Genomic DNA, 20335 nt, shown 5'->3' on the forward strand with positions numbered 1-20335 from the left:
TACAAGAAATCAGAGATGAATCTGTTGGGATCTTCCTGTGGAAGTCCATGAAACTGGCAGTTCTGTTGAACTAGAGTGACCAGTTGAGGCTTCAGCTCAAAGTTGTTTGCACCAATGGTAGGTATAGAGATGCTCCATCCATAAAAGTTAGAAGTGGGTGCAGTAAAGTCACCTAGGACCTTCCTTACGTCTCCTCTATCATTGGGATTGGCTGCCATGTCTGTATTCTCAGCTTCTTGTTCAAAAAGCTTTGTGAGGTTTTATCCAGAGTGTTGTTCTCTAGCTTGTTGTAGCCGCCTCCTTAGAGTCCTCTCAGGTTCAGGGTCAGGATCAAAGAGGGATTCTTTATCTCTGTTCCTACTCATAAACAAGAAAAATAAAACCAAGAAAGTGAAAGAATGGGGGTTTCTATGTCAGATTATAGAGAACTCCCTGTGAGATATCTGAAGAAGAAGAAGAAGAAGAATGAATGAATGTAGAAGATAAGATGGAGATGATAGAATTCGAATAGAGAGGGGGGAAAGAATTCGAAAGTTAGGAGTAAGAAAATTAAAATATTTTTGTTTTTATTTTATTTATTTAATTTCAAATTAAGAAAGAAGAATAAAAGAAAATTAAAAGCTTGGACAACTAATTAACTAAAAAGATTTGAAAAATTGAAAGGTGATTTTCGAAAATGAAGGAAAGAAAAAGTCAAACAAAGATTTTGAAAATCAAATTTAAAAGAAAGTAAAGATTCAAAATTTTAAAATTTTAAATTTGAAAAGAAGATAAGATAACTAAGTTTTAAAATTTAAAAAGAAAGATAAGATTAAGATTTAAAAAGATTAAGAAAGATAAGATTTAAAAATTAAAAGTTTTAGAAATCAAACTTTGAAAGATAGTAAAGATTTAAAAGATAAGAAATTAAAATTTAAAATTTTAAAAGAAGATAAGATAGGAAGGATTTAAAGTAAAAAGATATGATGAAGATTTGAAAAGATTTTGAATTTTTGAAAATTGAAATTGGAATTTTGAAAAAGATTTGATTTTGAAATTTGAATTTTGAATTTTTTAAATTTTGAATTTTGAAATTGAATTTAAAATAAGATAAGATAGGATTTTTGAAATTTAAAGAAAGATAAAAGAAAGATAAGATAAAGATTTGAAAAAGATTTGAAAAGATAAGATTTGAAATTTAAAATTTAAACTTTACTTAACAAGAAAACACCAAACTTTAAAATTTTTTAAATCAAGATAAGAAAAGATAGCCCAGATTTCAAAAATTTTGAATAAAGATGAAAGAAATATTTTTTTTGGATTTTTGAATTTTAAAGAAAAAGAAAAATAACTATGAGACACCAAACTTAAAAATTTAAGATCAAATGATACTAATTTTCGAAAATTAAAGGAAAAACAACTAAAAGACACCAAACTTAAAATTTTTAGGATCAAACAAGAAAAATTACCAAGAAAAATTCGAATATCAAGAAGGAAAAATAAGAACACTTTCGAAAATTAAAAAAAAAAAGGGACACCAAACTTAAAAACTGACACAAGATTCAAACAAAAAACAAAGATTACTAAAGAAAAGAAAAGGTTTTGAAAAATTTTTGAAAAAGAAAGTAAAAGACACAAACAAAAGAGTAAGATTATGGTTTATTTGCTCTCTTTTTTTTTAAAGTACCTAATCTAAGCAACAAGATAGTATGGTAGTTTGTCAAACTCAAACAATCCCGGCAACGGCGCCAAAAATTTGGTGCGCGAAATTGAACTCCGCACAACTGAACCGGCAAGTGCACCGGATCGTCCAAGTAATACCTCAGGTGAGTGAGGGTCGAATCCCACGAGGATTGTCGGATTGAGCAAGCAATGTCTATCCTATAAATCTTAGTTAGGTGATTTGAAAAGATGTTGTTTGTTTGAAAGCATAAATGAAATAGTAAAGAACGAAATACCATATTGATACGAAAACAGTGATAAGGATTCAGTTAAGGCTTCGAAGATGCGTATTTTTTTCGGATTATTTTTTCTTAATGTCTACTTCAATAACGAATGATTCTTTCAATGGCAGCCGTAAGTGACTAACTCATGTCCTCTCATCAAGTTAATCTCTTCTAAACCACAGGAGTCCACCATATCCGAGTAACTCATGTCCTCTCATCAAGTTGACTCTTGGCTTCTCACTGCAGCCGAAGATGAAGCTCTAAGCAATCCACTCCCCTTCGCGATCCTACTCAAAATGTCACAGACAAATTCAGATCTTCGGATCAGAGAGTGCTGCTTCTCTTACTCTAGCCTTAACGCCACAGAGACCTCAATAACCCACGGTCAATGGGATTTCATGTCACGTATCCAAAGTTTCCCAGACACGCTCTTGGAATCTGCAATGCATTCTCTAGCTTTAGTTTAATACTATCTGGGTCTGGACTTGCACGGAACCCATGTAGAATAAGGATGAATGTCACGGTTCACCCTCAATTCATTGAGATTGAAGAACGAGAATGCATAAGAGAATAGAATCAGACTTATTGAAATGAAAACAGTAATATTATTAAGCCATGAGAATCAGCAGAGCTCCTAACCCTAACTTAGAAGATTTAGTTGGTCATAGCTTACAGAAAATAGTAGTACGTGCCAAGGGGCAAATATTAAAAGTTTGTCCTTAACAAATGTGATCTTTGTTCTATTTATACTAATCTAATAATGAAAAGAATACAAAAATATGATGGACTAGACTTAGAGGTGCGAAAATCCACTTCTTGGGCCCACTTGATGAGTGTTTGGTTTGAGCTTGGAGTGACTCCACGTGTTAGAACTTCTCTTGGGGTGTTGGATGCCAGGTTTGCTCCCTCTTGGATATCCAAACGCCATCTTGGTCCTTCTGGGGCGTTGAAACGCTAGGCAGGGGGTTAAATGGACGTCCAATGCCCGTTTTGGGCCTTCATTTCCAAATATAAGTATGGACTATTATATATTTCTGAAAAGACCTGGATGTTAGCTTTCTAGTTCCGTTGAGAGCGCGTTGTTTGGACCTCTGTAGCTCAAGATATATTTGTTTGAGTACACGAAGGTCGGAATCTGATAGCATCTGTAGTCCTTTCTCTGTTTCTGAATTAGGCTTTTCCAAAACTTGCCAGAATCACCCCCAAATTACCTGAAAACATAGGAAAAACACAAAAACTCAAAGTAGGATCCAAAAAGTAGTTTTTTTACTAAAACCTATTAAAACTTGATAAAACTTAACAAAACATAACTAAAACTCTATGAAACTAATGACAAAAAGCGTATAAAATATCTGCTCATCAGTCTTATAATAGTATAAAAAAAAAAAGCTTTTTAATACCTAACATGGAAGTTCAATGAACTATAGAGAGTTTTAAAGTAATTAAACCTCGAATGAACTACTCACTTCCCATAAAAAGGCAACAACTAACCTACCTAAAGTGATGAACCTTTAATTGAAGTTGTTTGAGAAACAGCAACAACATTCGGATCAACATTTTGAGTACCCTGAGCTATTTTTGATAAAGTTATAACCTACATGTTAAATTGGAAGATGATAGAGATTATTGTATTCACCAACATGCACATAAATAACTTAAACGATGTTTGTGCCATACAAAATCATTGTCAGATTTACCATTCTTTCAAACAAGTTTAGTGCATTAAGATCACAGTCATAATTCACACAATTGTCTCATGTGTGGATCTTTACTTTTTCTAGCATCTTACAAACTAACACCAAATCAAACTAATCATACCAAAAAAAAAAAGGATGGCAAAACAACATATCATTTAAGGTATTTAAACCATATTACAAGAAATTTTAATCAATAGGAAGAATATCATACCGAAGAACACTAAGTTTTTGGTTGATGGAAAACTCTAAACTGCCTAGTGGTCTAAGCACTATCAGTAGAAAGAAGATGCCTATTCCTCTAGCAGAGTGATCCAATGACATCTTGGACAATTTAGACAGACCATCATAGAATATACATAAGATGCTCCATTCTGAAAGCATGTCAGAAGGACACCTTCTGATCAATTGCTTGTATCTTTCCCAAGTTTCATAGAGGGATTCACCTTCCTTCTGTCTGAAGGTTTGGACTTCCACTCTAAGCTTGCTCAACTTTTGAGGTGGAAAGAATTTGGCCAAGAAGGCATTAACCAACTTTTCCCAAGAGTTCAGGCTTTCTTTAGGTTGTGAGTCCAACCATGTCCTAGCTCTGTCTCTTACAGCAAAGGGAAAAAGCATAAGTCTGTAGACCTCAGGATTAACCCCATTGGTCTTAACAGTGTCACAGATTTGCAAGAATTCAGCTAAGAACTGATGAGGATCTTCCAATAGAAGTCCATGAGACTTGCAATTCTGCTGCATTAGAGAAACTAATTGAGGCTTAAACTCAAAGTTGTTTGCTCCAATTACAGAAATTGAGATGCTTCTTCCATAGAAGTCAGAAGTTGGTGCAGTAAAGTCACCAAGTACCTTCCTTGCATCTCCACCATTGTTGTTATTTTCGGCTGTCATGTCTTCTTCTTTTTCGAAAATTTCTGTTAGGTCCTCTCCAGAGTGTTGTGCTTTAGCTTCTCTTAGCTTCCTCTTTAGAGTCCTTTCAGGTTCAGGATCAGCTTCAACAAGAATATTCTTATCCTTGTTCCTGCTCATATAAAAAAGAAGAGAACAGAGAAGAAGAGGAATCCTCTATGTCACAGTATAGAGATTCCTTTATGTGAGTAGAAGAATAGAAGAGTGAGGTAGAAAGAGAATAAGAAGAATTCGAACACACACACACACACATAGAGAGAGAGAGAGAGAGAAAGAGAGAGAGAGAGGGTTCGAATTATGAGTAGAAGAGAAGTGTTAGTAAATAAATGAATAGAAAGAGATGAGAGAGAGAAGAAATTCGAATTTTAAGAAGAGGGAAAAGGAAAATATTTTTTTTATTTTAATTATTAGTTAGAATTTGAATTTATGAAAAGAAATAAAATAAAATTAGAATTTAAAACACTTAGTTAATCAAAAGGAATTTTGAAAAATTTGTTAGTGGTTTTCGAAAAATAAAGAGAGAGAAGTAGTTAGGTAGTTTTGAAAAAGATAAGAAATAGTGAAACAAACAAAAAGTCAAGTAGTTAATTGAAAAAGATTTAAAAATCAATTTTGAAAAGATAGGAAGTTAGAAAAGGATTTTGAAATTAAATTTTGAAAAAGATATGATTGAAATTCATTTTGAAAAAGATTTGAAAAGGAAATTAAAAAGATTTGATTTTTGAAATTAAAGTTGATTACTTGACTAACAAGAAACTAAAAGATATGATTCTAGAATTTAAAGATTGATCCTTTCTTAATAGGCAACTAAAACAACTTGAAAATTTTTTTGAATCAAAATATTAAATGTTAGTAATAAATTCGAAAATATGAAATAAAAGTAAGAAAAAGATTTTGAAAATTAATTTTGGAGGATTTTCGAAAAACATGAAGGAAAAATGAAAAAGATTTGATTTTGAAAAAGATTTGAAAATATAGAATTTTTAAATTAAAATTTTGACTTGACTAACAAGAAACAACTAAATTTTAAAAATTTTTGAATAAGTCAACCCAAAATTTCAAAATTTATGAGTGAAATAAGGGAAAGATATTATTTTTTTGATTTTTTTGAATTAGTGAGGAAAGAGAAAAACAACAAAAAGACACAAGACATAAGAATTTAAGATCAAAACAAATAATGCATGCAAGAATACTTTGAATGTCAAGATGAACACCAAGAACACTTTGAAGATCATGATGAACATCAAGAACACATTTTTGAAAATTTTTAAGCAAAGAAAGACATGCAAGACACCAAACTTAAAAATTTTTAAACTTTAGACACTAGTAATTCAAAAATGCATATGAAAAACAAGAAAAGACACAAAACAAGAAAAATTAAAGATCAGACAAGAAAAATCATCAAGAACAACTTGAAGATCAATGAAGAACACATGCATGAATTTTCAAAAATTTTAAGAAAAGTTAAAACATGCAATTGACACCAAACTTAAAATTTGACACTAGACTCAAACAAGAAACACAAAATTTTTTGTTTTTATGGTTTTATTAATTTTTTTGTAATTTTTCAAAAATTATTTTTGAAAAAGAAAATAAAAGGATACAAAATTTTTAATAAGAATTCCAGGAATCATGCAATGTTAGTCTAAAGCTTCGGTCCAATAGAATTAGACATGACCAAATGGCCAGCCAAGTTTTAGCAGACAATACATACAACAGCCAAATTGATGGGAACCAAAAGGCTCCTGCAGAGATAAGTGGAAACCTCGGTCCAAAAGATTAGATATGGCTTAACAGCCAGCCAAGCTTCAACATTTCTCATGAAACTCTAGAATTCATTCTTAAAAATTCTGAAGAACACATTTTTTTTTGAATTTTTCGAAAACTAAATTTTTTTTTTCGAAATTAAAAATAAAAAGTTTAAACATAAAATAAAATTACCTAATCTAAGCAACAAGATGAACCGTCAGTTGTCCAAACTCGAACAATCCCCGGCAACGGCGCCAAAAACTTGGTGTGGGAAATCGTGATTCACACTTTTTACATCTCCGCACAACTAACCAGCAAGTGCACTGGGTCGTCAAAGTAATAAACCTTACGTGAGTAAGGGTCGATCCCACGAAGATTGTCGGCTTGAAACAAGCTATGGTCATCCTTGTAAATCTTAGTCAGGCAGATTCAAATGGTTATGAGGTTTTGATAATTAAAAGATAAATAAAACATAAAATAAAATAAAGTTACTTATGTAATTCATTGGTGGGAATTTTAGATAACCTTCTGGAGATGCTTTGTTTCTTCTGAACCTCTACTTTCTTATTGCCTTCTTCCAACCATGCATGCTCCTTTCCATGGCAAGCTGTAGGATCCTCTCAGTGAAAATGGTCCTCTACGGTTTCTGCACGGCTAATCAACTGTCGGATTTCTTGTCTCAGATGAAAAATACCAAGTACAGCTACCGCATGGCTAATCATCTGTCGATTCCCGCTAGCGTCGGAATAGGATCCATTGATCCTTTTGCACACTATCACTGCGCCCAACATTCGCAAGTTTGAAACTTGTCACAGTCATCCCTTCCCAGATCCTACTCGGAATAGCACAGACAAGGTTTAGACTTTCTGGATCCCAGAAATGCTGCCAATTGGTTCTAGCCTATACCACAAAGATACTAATCTCACGGACTCGGTCCGTGTATTAGATATCCAAGAGAATATACTCTAGCTGTCGTCCAATGACTACGTTGAACATCATGTAGACCACTTATGGTTGTCAGGCACGCGGATCTTGGCTAAGCGAGTAACGAAGATTGGATGATTGTCACGGGTCACCCCTTCATTCTGACTTAACTGAATTAAGTACGAGAGTATATCTTGGAGAAGAAGTAGGCGTGAATTGAATAGAAAAATAATAGTACTTGTATTAATTTATGAAGAACAGCAGAGCTCCACACCTTAATCTATGGGGTGTAGAAACTCTACCGTAGAAAATACATAAGTGAAAGAGGTCTAGGCATGGCCGTGAGGCCAGCCTCCAAACGTGAACAATGGTCAAAAGATCAAAAGTGATCAAAAGATGTTCCAAAGATAAAAGCTTTAAAATAAGTCTCTAAAAGTAGTTTTTATACTAAACTAGTAACCTAGGTTTACAGAAAATGAGTAACTAAGTGCAGATAGTGCAGAAATCCACTTCTGGGGCCCACTTGGTGTGTGCTTGGGTTGAGCATTGAAGCTTTCATGTGCCTAGGCTATTCTTGGAGTTAAACACCAGCTTTGGTGCCAGTTTGGACGTTTAACTCCAATTCTGGTGCCAGTTTGGGCGTTTTACGCCAGAAAGTTTTAGGCTGGCTTTGGATACCAGTTTGGGTCATCAAATCTCGGGCAAAGTATGGACTATTATATATTTATGGAAAGCCCAGAATGTCTACTTTCCAGCACAATTGAGAGCGCCCCAATTGGGCTTTTATAGCTCCAGAAAATTCATTTCGAGTGCAGTAGGGTCAGAATCCAGCAGCATCTGCCGTCCTTTTTCAGCCTCTGAATCAGATTTTTGCTCAGGTCCCTCAATTTCAGTAAGAAAATACCTGAAATCACAAAAAAATACACAAACTCATAGTAAATTCCAGAAATGTTATTTTTGAATAAAAACTAATAAAAATATAATAAAAAGTAACTAAAACATACTAAAAACTATGTAAAAATAATGCCAAAAAGGGTATAAATTTTCCGCTCATCACTGACCTTCCTGCACTGTACAATAGGGTATTTCGCTTCTGTCTCTCCTTAGCTTGAAGTAGAGACCTCAAAGAGCTAGTAAGAATAGGCAAAATGTGATGTGGGTGTCATGAAAAATAACAGTTAAAAATAACCCTATGTTGTAAGAATAAACAATGTCAAAAGGCATACTGTCAACAATTATTTAAAACTACTAAGAGCATGTAGTGTTATAGATTAATAAGTAATAACTGCTGCTTATAAAATACTCATTTACTTTTGATCATTAGTTATGTACCAATCATTGATGTAACATAAACTTGTAGTATTTGTATTGTTTAAATTTGTATTATGCCTTTTTATTTTTCAAGAAAAATTTGTGTATAAATATTTATAATTTAATGAAATATTTCATTTTTTAGTAATTAGTTTTAGTATATTTATATTATGTACAATAAAAATAATTTGAAATTTTAGAAAAAGAATTGGTTGTTATTTCTAAAAAAATGAGTATAATTAAAAAAGTCTTAAGCTTTTAGTGGTAATAGTAATGACAACTAAAAGTGAATATGATTTTAGAATTATTTTTAGTGGCTGTATAAATTGCCGGTAAAATGAGTTTTGGCGGCAATATTAATGACCACTAAAAGTGAATAATATTGCAATCTTAGAATTACGTTTGGTGGCCATATAAATTGCCAAAAAAATGGTTACTAAAAATTATATACTTTTTGCAGCTATTAAAAAGGTCGTTACTGGCAAATGTTATAATTGCTGCTAAAACTTTTTAGCAACAAAGCACAAGACGACTAATGTCTAATAATTGTCGATAAATGTATTAGCGGCTATTTTTATTGCCGCTAAAAATAAAATAAATAGTTGCTAAAAGTGATTTTTCTCGTAGCGAAAATTCGTTAAACTGAATCTTTTTATTAAAGAGAGAGATAGAAAAAGGGAGAATTCACTTTTTTCTTTATAATTGCTGTTTAATTTAAAAATCTAATTTTTATCTTGTTTACAGTTAAATAAAAAATTTATTAGTAGTGTGAATTAATGTGGCAATGTTATGAGTGACGAATTATTAATTTGACAATGACTTAAGAATGATGCATAATTTAAACATAAAAATATTACTTATATATTAAAATTAGTTATTATGTAATATTTGTGTATAAATATATATAATTTATTTATTTTTAATATATATTTTATATTAATAATTAATTTTAATATATACGTAATATAGGTGTTCTCGCATATATGACCAGTAATAAGTTTGGGAAAAAAGATCATAATTAACTTGAAACATGATGTGATTGTTGTTAACCTCCTATTGAAGAAAAAATCTAAATTTGGTTGTTACTTGTTTTAATCTCTATTTGCTCTAAACACTTGAATAACCAAATTTCTTAAATTTAGCACTTACGCTTTGTTTTACAAAATAATTTCACACTTACACTTGATACGCGGCACGAAAATATTTTTATCAAGGTCCGTACTAATTCACGTGCATGACAGAAAAAAAAAATGAACACAAATATTTTGACAATATCGATGAATCTAGAAATATTATCACGGAGAATAATAATATATATATAATTTTAAAAAATTATATAATGTAAAATATATTACAAAAATATACTAATAAAGAATATATTTTAAAGTATAAAAAATATGTATGTACTTTTTATTAATGAAGTGGTCGATTTTTCGTATTATAAAATTTACTGATAATAGAATTTGTGTCAAATTTTTCAGTAATTTTTTTAATATAATTAAAAGACAATTAGCAAGAAATTTATCTTTCATTTTGTTTCTGAGTTATTCTTCACAATATTCATAGTTAAAAAAGATCTCTCAGTTGTAGTAATTGAAACAGAGAGAATTAATACCAAATGAATTAATAAGAATGCTCATAAGAAGAAAAAAAATCCACTTTATGAAATTTGAAATTTTATTTAATTAAAAAATATTAATAATAATATCTTTTTAGAATTTTTTAATATTATTACTTACTTTTTAGATATTAGAAATAGTTAATATTTAAGTTAGATTGAACTTTTATTTATATTAAACTAAATACTAAATAAATTTTAAAAAAATTAAATCGTATTTAATAATTTATTACTATTAATTTTTTTTAAAAAAGTTGGGGTCGAAACCTCCACTCGCTCCGTATGTCTGTTCCGCCGGTAGCACAGTACTATGAATTAATTTTTTACAATTCAGTAATATGAGTTGTTTTTTTCGAGCCAAAAGGAGAACATTTGTGAACTCCTTTTTTTTTATTATTGTTATTAGAGTAATATTTAGAAATTATTTTTTTTTCAAACAAACGTCAATCAATTTTTTTAAAATTATTTTATTATCTTAAATTTTAAATTTTAAATTTTTAATTTAAATTACAATTCTTAAAAAATTAGTTAATATTAACTAATTAAAAATATAATTAATGTCTTATACTTTCTCTTGTTGTTATGGAGAAGTTTTCTTAAACGGAGATTTGGGATCAAAAGATTAGATCATCGAAACTAATCAGAGTATTTTCCTCAGTCACGAAAGAGTTACAAGAACCAGCTACTGAATATGTAACTACTAATTAATAGACATTATTTTTCTAATGCATGTGGTTAATTAAGAATTGTTTTTGTAGTCGTATCTCGCCTAACCTCTTACTCCAAGCAGATATTACAAGTTCTTATATTCATTATTCATTATATATATAAAGATTAGGAGCGGTTTGAAAAACTGGACTACGACATTTCTTGTAACTACTCGGTTGTTGAACCTCAATCATTCATACCTGTTATCCATGCCAATTGAGAATTATTAAGACCTTTGAGAATTCAACTTACCTAGGGTGCTATATATATGAATACTGCTATTATTTTGTATTAATTTTATAGTACGCAAACATTATATATATAATCTCTTTATTTTATGTAAAAATAACTAGGCTGACATACAATCTATTATTGATTCAAATGCAAGAAAGCTTGTGGAACAAAAAGGTAATGTTCAATTTGATTATTAAAATTTTTAATGCAAATCAAATTAATTCTTTATTTTTAAAAATACCAAATAGTTATTTGAAATTTCAATTCATAAATTTTTGTTAGTCACTAATTTCAACCGTTGCTAATACAATATTAACGCAGATCGTTAAACACTAACATGACAATCAATATAATTAAATTGATGTCCTAAATTGTTTAATTTGACTCATTTAGTCCTTCTAAAGTAGTAAAATTTTAAGCCCTCAAAATTATACCACAATTTTCATCCTCATCTCTATTACGAATTAAATTAGTACTTTAAGGGAAAACAAGTATTGGAGTAGAGAAAGATAAATGGAGAAGTTTATTTGATCCCAAATTCTCATATTACAAACTTGCATAGGAAAGCAATTCCGGAAATTACACGATATATTATCAATGCGAAATTGAACACACCAAATTAAATACAATTGTGACAATCAACAGAGGACATTATTCCGAACATCTTACTATGAATTAATTGATCACATGATGGAGCAATTGTCAGGGTTTGATTCATAAACAACCCTATTGTAGTAGTAAGGTGGAGGATTATTGTACCATGGAGGGCAATTAATGTAGTATGGTTGTGGAAGAGGCTTAGAACATTTTCCATCACACTTAGGGATTTCACACTTTGAACATGCCAACTCACACTTGCATTTGCATTTGGGGCCTTCACACTTGTCACACTTTTCACACTTCCCCTTGCATTTTGAGCATGCAATAATGACACACTTGCATTGACACTTCGTCATCTCGCACTTTGAGCAGTGATCACACTTGCCAGAACAATTCAATGCATGACACAAAAGGGCGTATGCCTTCTCTAGTTCTTCCTTCTTTTTCTTTTCTTCTTCTTCTTTCTTTTTCTTCTCTTCCTCTTTCTTCTTCTTGTCTTCCTCCTCCTTTTTCTTCAAATCTTCTATTGTGAGAATCGACACGCTACGCTTGAACTTCTTGTTAAGCTGGTTCAAAAGGCAAATCGTGTTGATATTGCTGCCGGTAACCACTACTTGGTCTTTGTCATCTCCTTCTAGTGCCACCGAAGTTACACCTGTGCTAATTTTGTAATCTTATTTTATCATCATGATAATTTTATACACGTAATAATAACGTCAAAAATATATAGTTATTTTGTTGATATAAAAATATATAATCAGACATTGATTTGGTAGAAACTCAGGTTATAACTGAGAGTCACTTTAGATAAAATTTAGTCAAATTACTTAAATCATTTAACTGATCTCAACTATCAACTTTATGACTCCACCTGAATTTTTAGCCATTGATTTATATCAGTTGCTTTTTCCTTTTTAGAGAGTTTTAAAATTTTCTTGTTACGAGAATTAAAAGTTAATTAATATTATAAAATTTGTCTAATGATTGACATACATATCATCACGGCTTTCTGTATTTTTCTTTTCATATAAATTTACTTATAATAAGTCCAATGATATATATTTTTAACAAATAATATTACTTCAAACATCAATTCTTATAGAGTAATATATAATAATTAATCTGTGTTACTTTTGGGGTGTATTACAGGATCCTGTTAAAGTATCTGTTAAAATGATTATGAACCAATAATATTCATCAAAGAACTGTTGACTCTATATGATACATCTCTTCGTGATATACAAAAATATACAGGTAAATTTATACATACATATATATAGAGAGAGAAAGATTGAGAGAGAGAATTGAATTGGCATGATATATATATATAGTAACCTTTGACATCTGCAGCAATGGTCAACGCCTTGTTTCTGCATTTTTCACAATGCATTTCCACCTTTATAACAAGTTTTTGCTGCAATAGTTGGCATGTTAATTTAATTTCTTGAAGAGCTTATCGGAATAAAGCATATATATGAGGTTAATTAAGATGATGATGTACGTACCTTCATGCTTTGTTGGTGTTGTGATCCCAAAGAAACTGAAGGCGGTTTTGTCCTATGCTTTGGAGTTGAGTGATGAGCAGTGGTTATGTTATGTTTAATTGTTTATATATAGATAAGTAGATATATGATATCATGTGCTATATGCCTTCATTCTTCATTTTGACTCCAATCTCCAAACGCCCGCTAGCCATACAAGACCTGACCCGTATATTATTAACAAAAATGTTACTATTATTGTTATTAGAGAAAATTTTTTATTTGTAAAATATATATTCTCTTCTTTTATAATTAAAAAAAAATTAATTTATTTTAAATTTTTTGTGTTAACTCATATTAATTTTATCAATTATTTTTTATAAAAATATTCTTTAGTAAAAATTTTATTCTTTTTGTCATTAAATTTTGTTTACCAAAATACTCTTTAATAAATTATTTTTTATTGATTAAATTATATTTTTATCAAAATATTTTTTTTAAAAATTAATAATTAAATTATTTTTTTTAAGATATTTTTTAATAATTTTTTAATTACTAAATTGTGATTTTAACAAAATTTTCGTTAACAATTATAGTTATATTTTACTATTAATTTTCAGATATCAATATATATTATTTTAATATTGAATAAAAAAATATTGGTAAGATTATTTTTTGATATCAATATATATTAATTGTTATACATATTAACAGTAGTAATATTTTTTTATTTAATATTAAAATAATATATATTGATATCGAAAAATTAATAGTAAAATATAAAACTAATTGTTAAAAAAAATTTGATAAAACTATAATTTAATAATTAAAAATTTATTGACGGATACTTTAGAAAAAATAATTTAATTATTAAATTTTTTTCAAAATACTTTGGTAAAAATAGAATTTAATTAATAAAAAAATTATTTATTAAAGGGTATTTTGGTAAGTAAAATTTAATGACAAAAAAAATAAAATTTTCGTTAAAGGATATTTTTGTTAAAAATATTTTTTTTGTTAAAAAAATGGATAAAGTTAACATTAGTTTTCACAAAAATTTAAAATAGATAAAGAGGAGGGTTTTTTTTAAAAGTTATAATGGAGAAGAATATATATTTTACGAATAGAAGGGAGAAAAGTGTCATTTTAACATCTCTTAGAAGAAGAGAGTGAAATTTTTTCTTATTATTTAACATTTACAATTTTTTTGAAAAATACACTTAAAATTTAGTTGCATTTAATTTTGTTCTTAGAGTCCGTTTGAAAAGTTTCAAAAGTTACTTTTTGAGTTTTTGACTTATGAAAAATAGTAATATTAATGTCTGGTACAATTTTCAAAACCAAATTGTAACTTTTTAAAAAGTTATTTAAGTGCTTGTGGAAAAGTTAAAAAAATAACTTCTCTCGTAATAAAAAGATTTTTATCACTTTTTTTTTAAAATAAGTACTTTTAAAACTAAAAAAATAAACACAAAATAATTTATTTATAAGAGCATTTATTATTTAAGCTATTTTTTTTAAAAATGAGCTTAATTAAGCTGTTTACTCAAATTTGGCCATGTTTTTAATTTGTATCAAAGTTACTCCTAATCATTAACTCTATGTGAAATATTAAAGACAAAATTAAAAATTTTTAGTGATAGTTTTTATTCAAATCCAAAAATATTAAGAATAAAATTGAATAAATCAAAAATGCTAAAAATAAAATTGAATAAAATTAAATGTTAAAGATATGTAAAAAAATCGTAAATGTTAAAAACAAAATATTTACTTTACTCATATTGTTATTGTTGTTGTTGAAAAATAACAAAAAAAAAAAAATCATCTTTTGACCGTTAAGTGTTTTTGTTGGGCCACTGCTTGGAAAACAAGTAAAGTTGAAGAGAGCAAAGTTTGATTTATCTAATATAGATTAAAAAAAAATAAAGTGACAAATTAATAAAGTTGAAGAGAGTGAGGAGAGTTTCGGCATCGAAGGGAAGAAGAAATTGGGAAAAAAGAACAGTGTCATTTTTTATCTGAGTGAATTGGTAATTTTGTTTTATTTTTTATGAAATTTTAGTATGTTATTTCTGGTGTAAAGACGAACATTAAGATATAACTTGTTAGTCGTATTGCCTTCTCTTGTGTTAGATTTGAGATACTTATTTTGTGGAGGGTTTATGTTGAATCCATTAGTTTTAATGATATATTTTGTTTATTGTTGAGATGTACTAGTGCTACTAGGAAGACTGATTGTGTATCCATTATTTTGATAGTGAAAAATCTTACTGGACTAGGTTTCGTGGATTTTTTGTCCCTCTTTTGGGGATTTTTCCACGATAAAATTTTGGTGTTTGATTATTTACTTTCTGTCATTATATTTGTTGCTTTGAGTATCTTTGGTATTGCCTAATCGCACAGGTTGTGGAAAAATTATTTTTGGTGCTTCTGTTGTTAGACAGGTTCTTATTAAACCTCAATTTTCCTAACAAAGTAGTATCAGAGCCTTGGTTATTTATCTTTGTGCTGATTAAATGGAGGAAAATACTCATGGACCGAATATGGTCAAATTGAATTTCCAAAATTACTCGGTTTGGAAGACCCTCATTGAAGATATGTTGTATAGCAATGACTTGTATGATCCTGTAGAGGGAGATAAATCCAAAGGTACCAAATTCGATGCTGAATGGAATAAGCTGAATCGAAAGGTAGTTGTTTTGATTAGGCAATGACTTGATCTTAGGGTGTATCCACATGTTGACACCGAAACGAATGCCGAGAAGATGTGAAAGAAATTGAAGGAGTTATATGAGAGGAAGAATGTGCAAAACAAAGCATTCTTGATTAGGAAGCTTGTCAATATGAACTATATTGAAGGTAAATCAATGTCGGAGTACTTAAGCACTTTTCAAGAGATGGTGAACTAACTGACATATAATGAAATCACTTTAAATGATGAGTTACAAGCTTTGTTGTTGATCTCTTTGCCTGATAGTCGGAAAGTTTTGGTTGTGACACTGACTAACTCAGCTCCAAAAGGAAAGTTGACGTTAGCAATGGTTAAAGAGAGCATGTTAAATGAAGAAGTCAGAAGAAGAGAGCGAGGTTTGATTAATGTCTCCTCCCAATCAGAAGCACTTGTTTCAGAGTCATGGGAGAGAAGTCAAAGTAGAAAATCTCACAGTTCTGACAAGTCAGAGAGTCGAAGCAAGTCAAGGAGAAAGTACAAGCCAAGAAAAGAGTTCATTTGTCACCATTGTGACAAGCCGGGGCATATCAAGAGGTATTGTAGGTTCTTGAAGAGAGCACAATCAATGAGAAGAAACGAAGACAAAGGTAAAGATAGTGATAAAGAAACTACTGCTATTATTTATGAATATGTTCTTATCACATATGATAAAATTATGTGTGAATCTTGTCTGTGATGATTTCACTTGGATTATGGACTCTGGTGCCTCATGTCATGTCACTCTGAGGCGCGAATTTTTCACTTTCTATACTGCTGGAAATTTTGACAAGATCAAATTGGGAGATAAAGGAGTGTGTGATATCATTGGTATGGGTGATATGTGGCTTGAAACCAACATGGGATGCAAGTTGCAGTTGAAGAATGTTAGGCATGCACCAGATATGCAGTTCAATCTTATTTCATTGAAGGCATTGGATTAAGAGGGGTATTGCACTTCCTTTGGTAGTGAAAAATGCAAGATTATCAAAGGAGTTCTCATTATTGCTAAAGAAGGCAATAGTCTCACTACTCTCTACCGGTTGCAAGCAAAATTGTGCAAAAAAGATGTAAATGTAGATGATGATTCCTTTTGTGATTTGTGGCATATACGTCTTGGTCACTTGAGTGAGAAAGGACAAAATGTCTTAGCCAAAAAGCACTCACTTCCAGTAAAAAGTACAACCTTAAATACTTGTACTCATTGTTTTGTTGGAAAGTATGCTAGAGTATCATTTCATAGTTCTGGACCTCGTAGGAGATCACATGTTCTAGATTTAGTTCACACTGATGTTTGCACTATGGATTCTAAGACACTAGGTGGTGCACTATACTTTATTACTTTTATTGATGATTATTCTCAAAAAGTGTGGGTTTTTGTTTTGAAATCTAAAGACCAGGTGCTCGGTATCTTCAAACACTTTCATGCAAGTGTTGAAAGAAAAACAGGAAGGAAACTGAAATGTGTTCGAGCAGATAATTGTGGTGAATACAGGGGTCCATTTGAAGAGTTTTGTAAAGAACATGGGATCAAGCTTGAGAAGATGGTTCCTAAGACTTCTCAACATAATGAAGTTGCAGAGAGAATGAATCGCACTATCAATAATAGAGTTAGGTTTATGCTCTCTCATGCAAAGTTGCCTAAATCCTTTTGAGGTGAAGCAATGAGAACTGCAGTAGATCTTATCAACCTTTCTCCTTCAGTTCCACTAAATGGTGATATTCCAGAGAAAGTTTGGAGAGAAAAAGATGTCTCCTATAGTCACTTGCGAGTGTTCGACTGCAGGGCTTTTGTTCACATTCGAAGAGATGAAATGTCCAAACTTGATGGAAAGTCAAAGTAGTGTATCTTCATGGGTTATGGTCACGAAGACTTTGGTTACAGATTATGGGCTCCGATGAATAAGAAAATAATTAGAAGCCGAGATGTGGTTTTTCTTGAAAACAAAACTATTGAAGACCTTGAGAAGATAGATAAGCCAACAATAACTGTTAGATGTTCTGCTGATGATGAATCTGGTCCTTCCACTAGACCTCCTGTTGATGGGGAGATGTACAAGTTGATAATGATGAACCTACACCTCAACCTGAGGTGCCAAATGTAGAAGTTTCACCAGATGTTGAAGTTCCACTTGAACCACCAGCTGAGCCTGAATTGAGAAGATCTACTAGAGAGCATCATCCTTCTCAAAAATACTCTTCTTATGAGTATGTGATGAAAACTGAGACTGAAGAGCCAGAGAGCTACCAGGAAGCTATGTCTGATGAGCATAAGTAATATTGGTTGAAGGCCATGCAAGAAGAAATAAAATCCTTACATGAGAATCATACGTTTGAATTGGTGATACTACCGAAGGGTAAAAGAGCCTTCAAGAATAAATGGGTGTTCAAATTAAAATCGGATGAAAATGTCTCATAGCCAAGGTACAAAGCTCGATTGGTTGTAAAAGGCTTTGAGCAAAAGAAAGGTATTGATTTTGAGGAGATTTTCTCTCCATTTGTGAATATGTCCTCTATTCGAGTTGTACTTGGATTGGCGGCTATCTTGAATTTAGAGGTTGAGCAGCTTGATGTGAAGACTACATTCCTTTATGGTGACATAGACAAAGAAATTTATATAGAACAACTAGAAGGTTTTGAGGTTAAAGGAAATGAGCACCTTGTATGCAAGTTGAAGAAGAGCTTATATGGGTTGAAGCAAGTGCCAAGGCAATGGTACACGAAGTTTGATTCCTTCATGGAAGGTCATGGGTATAGTAAGACTTCTTCTGATCATTGTGTGTATATTGAGAAATTCTATGATGGTGATTTTACAATTCTCTTACTTTATATTAATGACATGTTGATTGTTGGTCATGACACTAAAAAGATTGAAAGTCTTAAGAAAGACTTAAACAGGTCCTTTGCTATGAAGGATTTGGGTCCTGCAAAAGAAAATTCTTGGTATGAGTATCACTCGTGACAGGAAGAATGAAAAACTGTGGTTATCGCAGCAGAAGTATATTGAGAAGGTTTTAGAGAGGTTTAGCATGAGTAATTCCAAACTTGTTAGTACTCCACTTACTAGTTATTTCAAGTTGAGTTCGCAGCAATATCCTACAATTGAGAAAGAGAAAGCAGAAAAGAAGAAGATTCCATATGCATCTGCAGTTGGCAGTTTGATGTATGCTATGGTTTGTACCAGGCCGGATATTGCTCATGCCATTGGAGTTGTTAGTCAGTTTCTCTCTAATCCTGGTAAGGAACACTGGCAAGCAGTGAAGTGAATTCTCAGATACCTTAATGGCACTTCCAGAGTTTGTTTATGCTTTGGGAGTGGCCAATCTGTGTTGGATGGTTACACAGATGCAAATATGGCTGGGGATCTTGATTCAAGAAAGTCTACTTCTGGTTATATGATGACTTTTGCAGGGGGAGCTGTGTCGTGACAATCTCGACTTCAAAAATGTGTTGCTTTGTCTACTACAAAGACAAAATACATTGCTGTTGTTGAAGCTTCTAAGGAACTCTTGTGGATGAAGAAATTTCTACAAGAGTTAGGCATCAATCAAGAGAAGTTTGTGTTATTTTGTGATAGTCAAAGTGCTATCCATTTTAGTAAAAATCCGACATTTCATTCCAGATTGAATCACATAGAGGTGAGGTATCATTGGATACATCAAGCACTTGAGATGAAGTCATATGAACTTGAGAAGATCCATACTGATGATAATGGTTCAGATATGATGACTAAGAGTTTACCTACAGTGAAGTTTTATTCCTGCAAAGAGAAAGTGGGATTGGTGGAGCAGCCTATCCCCACTTGAGTTGGTGAAGGAGAAATTTGTTGGTGGATCCCCAATCTCAAGTGGGGCCCACACAACTTCAAAAACAAACATAAATAAATAAATAAAGAAGTGGCTTATAGCCATGGAGAGAGAGAGAGTGAGAAGTTAGTCCCTCACTTTTGAAAAGAAAGAAATGAAACAGTAAGAGAGTAAGGAGAGTTTTGGCGTCAAAGGGAAGAAGAAATTGAGGGAAAAGAGCAATGCCATTTTTATCCGATTGAATCAGTAATTTTGCTCCATTTTTTATGAAATTTTAGTATGGTATTTTTGGTGTAAAGATGAATATTAGGATATAACTTGTTAGTTGTATTGCCTTCTCTTTTGTCTGATTTCAGATACCCACTTTGTGAAGGATTTATGTTGATTCCATCAGTTTTAATGATGTATTTTGTTGATTATTGAGATGCCTTATTGCTATTAGGAAGACTGATTGTGTACCCATTATTTTGATAGCGTAAAAGATCTTACTAGATTAGGTCTTGTAGAATTTTTGTCCCTTTTTTTGGGGTTTTTCCACGATAAAATTATGGTGTTTAATTATTTATTTTCTGCTATTATATTTGCTATTTGGAGTATCTTTGATATTGCCTATTTAATCACACAAATTATAAAAAAATCATTTTTAGTGCTTCTGTTGCTAGACAAGTA

The 20335-nt window shown here is 31.0% G+C and overlaps 1 protein-coding gene across 1 annotated transcript; it reads right to left on the reverse strand.

Annotated features, from left to right (window-relative positions):
- Positions 1 to 11572: 11572 nt before the first annotated feature.
- LOC107644249 (uncharacterized) lies at positions 11573 to 13247 on the reverse strand. Its single transcript, XM_016348064.3, has 3 exons — positions 13178 to 13247; positions 13008 to 13086; positions 11573 to 12327 (listed from the first exon to the last, which is right to left on the reverse strand). The coding sequence occupies exons 1-3, from the start codon at positions 13181 to 13183 to the stop codon at positions 11756 to 11758; spliced, it is 657 nt and encodes a 218-aa protein (XP_016203550.1). The 5' UTR covers positions 13184 to 13247; the 3' UTR covers positions 11573 to 11755.
- Between the last annotated feature and the right edge of the window lie 7088 nt (positions 13248 to 20335).

Source organism: Arachis ipaensis, chromosome B5 (genome assembly GCF_059453495.1).
Source record: "Arachis ipaensis isolate K30076 ecotype BB chromosome B5, ASM5945349v1, whole genome shotgun sequence".
In the NCBI taxonomy this organism is placed as follows: Eukaryota; Viridiplantae; Streptophyta; class Magnoliopsida; order Fabales; family Fabaceae; genus Arachis; species Arachis ipaensis.

What these genes read in the sequence shown, in the direction of transcription:
- LOC107644249 (XM_016348064.3), bottom strand. An exon ending in CATTGCTGCAGATGTCAAAG is followed by an intron (nt 12,328 to 13,007) that starts GTTACTATATAT and finishes AAATTAGCACAG; the next exon opens with GTGTAACTTCGGTGGCACTA.